The 4,519-nt window shown below is 46.8% G+C and overlaps 1 protein-coding gene across 1 annotated transcript; it reads right to left on the bottom strand.

Moving 5' to 3' along the window:
- Positions 1-2,096: 2,096 nt before the first annotated feature.
- LOC109792284 (uncharacterized) lies at positions 2,097-3,068 on the bottom strand. The gene has a single exon (XM_020351679.2). The coding sequence runs from the start codon at positions 3,066-3,068 to the stop codon at positions 2,097-2,099; it is 972 nt and encodes a 323-aa protein (XP_020207268.2).
- Between the last annotated feature and the right edge of the window lie 1,451 nt (positions 3,069-4,519).

Raw genomic sequence — 4,519 nt, 5'->3', positions numbered from 1 at the left:
GCTAATCCATGGAGGGTCCCGCTTGGGATTAACATGGATTGGTGAGCCTTTTAATAAAATTGCTCGTTTGACGAGGTCTCAGTTTGAGAATAAGTCATTCTAGCAATCCATATTTTTAAACAAATAAAAGAGTCCAACCATCCTTCGCGAATGCCGAAAGCCCGTTTCGGGCCGGTGGCGACAGCTCTGAAAATAGAGCCTAAGCTTTCTCGTTGTTACCAATATGGTGAATGCTAACTTCTCGATCTTCTGGTAGCGAACCTTTGCTCCTTGCAACATCCTGTTGACAAAATAAACAGGCATTTGAGAGTTACCTTTCTCTTGAACCAAAACCGCGCTGACGGCACTATCCAACGTCGACAGGTACACCAACAAGGGGGAATTAGTTTGCGCTTGGTGAGGATCGGCGGTGAGGTGAGAGACTTCTTGAGTTCGCCAAATGCCCTTTCACACTCGTTTGTCCATGAAAAGCGATCATTCTTCCTTAAACATTGGAATAAGGGTAATGATTTATATGCCACTTTCGAAAGAAAATGAGAAAGGGAAGCCATCCTTCCCGCCAACTGTTGGACCTCCTTTACTGTCACCAGGCTTCTCATATTTATTATCGCGGACCACTTATCAAGGTTTGCTTCAATACCACGATGAGTCAATAAGAAATCGAAAAACTTACCTGCTTGGACGCTGAAAGAGCACTTTGCAGGATTTAACTTGAGCTGGTATCGTGCCAGAGTGTCGAATGATTCTTGCAGGTCAAAGAAATGCCAAACAACACTAGCCGATTTTACCACCATGTCATCCATGTATGCCTCCACATTTCTACCTAAATGATCTGCCAAAACCTTGTCCATAAGCCTCTGGTACGTCACTCGCGCGTTCTTCAACCCAAAAGGCATGACCTTGTAACAGTAGGTGGCCTGATCGGCTATGAACGTCATTTTGTCCTCATCACCGGGATGCATCCTGATCTGGTTGTAACCCGAGTATCCATCCATAAAGCTTAGCAACTCATATCCCGACGCATTGTCGACTAGGCAATCTATGTTGGGCAGCGGATACGAGTCTTTCGGACAAGCTTTATTTAGGTCAGTGAAGTCTGTGCACATTCTCGAATTTCCGTTGGTTTTTCATACCATTACCATGTTTGCTAGCCACGTCGGGTATTGGATTTCCCGAATGTGGCCAGCTGCCATCAACTTCCTCGTCTCCTCAGCTATAGCTCTCCTTTTGTCCTCTCTGAATTTTTGCCTTTTTTGAATCACAGGCTTCACCTTAGGATCAACCATGAGGTGGTGACATAGGAAATCCGGATCAATACCTGGCATGTCACGAGCACTCCACGCAAAGGCTGATATGTTGTTTTTCAACACGGTCACCAACCCCTCTTCATCTTCTTTAGCCAAAGACACACCGATCTTGACTATTTTTCCTTCAGCCAAGCTAACTTCCTTCACGTACTCTGCCGGGGCTGGTCGGGAATCGAAGTGAGTCATCCTCGGATCTAACTCAATGGATTGGACTCCCCGATCAACCTGTGTCACATATAGGTGTCTTCTCGCCCTCAGGCTGTCCTCGCAATATTTCCTCACGACTTCTTGGTCCATGCTGAGGACTCCGACCTTTCCACTGGGCAAGGGATACTTCAACTTCAAGTGGGGCGTTGAAACTACGGCACCCAATTTATTCAATGTGGGTCGTCCGACTAGACTGTTGTAGGATGATTGGGCGTTTACAACCAAGTATCAGATAGTGACAGTCTTCATATGGTTGCCTTGCCCAAAGGTGGTTTCTAGGTCGGCGTACCCCCTGGCCGTCACCTGGTCACCTACAAAACCTACCAAAGTTCCTGCATATGGCATAAGGCGATCAGTCAGAATTTTCATCCTGACGAAAGCCTCCCAGAACATGATGTCTGCCGAGCTTCCCTGATCTACCAACACGCGTTTCACATTATATCCCATGACGATCGCGAAAATGACTATAGGGTCGTCCTCAAGGGGAGACACCCCTTCGTAGTCAGCGTCCGAGAACGTGATGGCTGGCCGATTTGGTCACGCCCACTCCGAGACAGATAACACCGATCAGGAATATCTCTTCTAGACCACCGACATCAGGCCTCCTCCAGCGAAATCCCCCGCTATGGTGTTAAAATCTCCATGGACAGCCTGTTGGTGGGTCTCCGAGCTTTTCCCCGGACGGGCACTGGGGGGAGACACTCCTTTATGCCTACCTCCTTTTATGTCCTCTTCTTTACGTCTACGTCTTCTGTCGAATGAGCCTTCGTCTTGCTTTCCTGCCACGAACTTCTTCAAACGTCTCTCCTTGATAAGACGTTCAATTTGCCTCTTGAGAACAAAATAGTTATGGGTAGTTTGCCCATGTGTCCTATGAAACTCGCACCAATCGATCTTGAAAGGACCCAACTGGCGATCAGTCGCTGCCAGGAACTCAAAGAGTGATGGATTGTTGACGTCATGGAGTATTTGCCTCCTAGGGACATTGAGTGGGGTGAACTTTTCCTGCTCGTTGTTTCGTGTCCACTCGCCCCTTGTCCGACCACCATAGTCTGCCTGCTTGCGATTTCCTTCCTTTGAATTGTAGTGGTCACGTCGTTTACTCCAATCTGAGCATACCCGGAGATGCTTATTGTCCTCCTTGTTGTTGCCCCCTGCTTCTCGGCTTTCAGCCGCCCTCTTATTGATTTGTCCTTCCTCCGTCTTGATGTGACTCAGGGTGAAAGCTCTCACCTCTGACATTGTTTGACAATTCGCTTTCTCCAGCGCAATGTTGAAAGCTCTAGATCTTAGGCCATTCTGGAATGCGATGACCGTCATCCTTTCATCCAAAGATGCTATACTCAAGGTGACCTCATTGAACCTTTGTAGAAAGTCCTTCAACGACTCCTCGTGTTGCTGTTTGAGATCAAACAAGTCCGACGTGATCGGTAGTTTCTTCTTGTTAGCTGCAAACTGCGCCATGAAGAGCCGACTAAAGACATCAAAGTCAGTGATTGATCGGTCAGGGAGACCACTAAACCAATTAAGGGCTGCCTTTTTTAGCGTGCCCATGAATAGCTTGTAGCAGATTTCCATACTCCCTCCATAAATCAGCATTTGAGCTCAGAAATTCGTCAAATGCTGACTCAGATCCTGAGTTCCGTCAAAAGGTTCAAGTTGGGGGACCCGATGATCCCTCGGGATGGTCTCGGCCTCTATGGCTTCCGAGAAAGGTCAGTAATCCCTAGGGACTTCCATCATGACATCTTCCTCTGCCATCCTGGTGTTGGCCGTTATCATAGCCTACATCTCATCCGCTCGTCTCCTGATCTCCTCGTTTTCTCGTTGAATAGCCTCCTCTCTCTCCCTAGATTGCACATTCTCCTCACTCAGGCCATTGATCAATGCCATCATCTCCTCCATGGTAGGGTGTTGTGAGTTGTTGTTTGAAGTTCCGCCTCTCGCCATAGTAAAGTGTGGGCCCTTCTGTATTGCTTGGGGCGAAGGAAAAGTTTCACCATAGCCCCACGGTGGGCGCCAAAATGTTCCGCCCAAGGGGGCGTCTAGGAGTCTTCTCGTAGGTCAACCTTCCCAAGCCAGAGCATTCAAGTGTGTAATGTGTCCTCCCAAACCCTATGGTTTTCGGTTTTATAGTTTCTTGTTAATGGGCCTCATGGACCCTAAGAATGTGGGGATTTCCTTAACTGGAAAATATTAGGTAAATAAAGGTGGGATTTTTCCCTTGCCATCGGATAGCTTCTATATGGGGAGGCCGGATCGCCCCCTTACCGAATAGACCCCTATAGGGGGGCCAGTCGGGTCCTGGCCGAGTAGGATCTCTCTAGATGAGTAGGATCGTTTTATGATTGACCTGATTTATGCAGAGAAACCAGGTCAGATATTGACCGAGTGAAACCTTAGAGAGGGGTCGACTCGGGTTATAGCTGAGATAACACTCGTGGGAACTGCTACGTAGGATGTCGGCCGAACCTCCCCCTACAGGGGCCGAGATCGGCATCTAATCGAGTCAAAACCCTACCAGGGAAAGTGGGATCGGAATATTACCGAGTTTTCCCAACTAAGGTTCCAAATCGACTAACACTGAGTCCCTCCATGCCAGAGTCAGATCGGTCTATACCCGGGACGGTACAGGTAGCATGTAAGTTTTATTGTCTAAGTTGAAGTTTAGTGAAAAACACATAGAAGGGGGGATAAATATGTATGTGTGAACAAAGGAATTTTAAAAACATTTTCGCAATAAGGCTCTCTTTTGTCTAGTAAAATAATATTAGTGAATGCTAAATAGAAACTACCCAGGATTGGTTTAACAAAATCATTTTTCGTCTGGGAGTTTCATCGTCTGCTCAGAGAAACCGTTCTTTTAGGATAATTAGTTGAACAAGTATGGTTCTCGTCTGAAGATAGTTTTAATAGACGATAAGCGTTAGATGAAGTTCTCAATATATTAAATCAATCAAATAAAGTGCGTCTGAAACGTTAAAATAGTGCAAATATTTTATACT

This window comes from Cajanus cajan, chromosome 1, assembly GCF_000230855.2.
Source record: "Cajanus cajan strain Asha chromosome 1, NIPB_CcT2T_4, whole genome shotgun sequence".
Taxonomy (NCBI): Eukaryota; Viridiplantae; Streptophyta; class Magnoliopsida; order Fabales; family Fabaceae; genus Cajanus; species Cajanus cajan.
The sequence above is the reverse complement of the archived record's forward strand: the minus strand, read 5'-3'. Positions and strand labels throughout refer to the sequence as shown.

Coding starts and splice junctions, on each gene's coding strand:
- LOC109792284 (XM_020351679.2), bottom strand. CDS start 3,068: ATGGGCACGCTAAAAAAGGCAGCCCTTAATTGGTTTAGTGGTCTCCCT.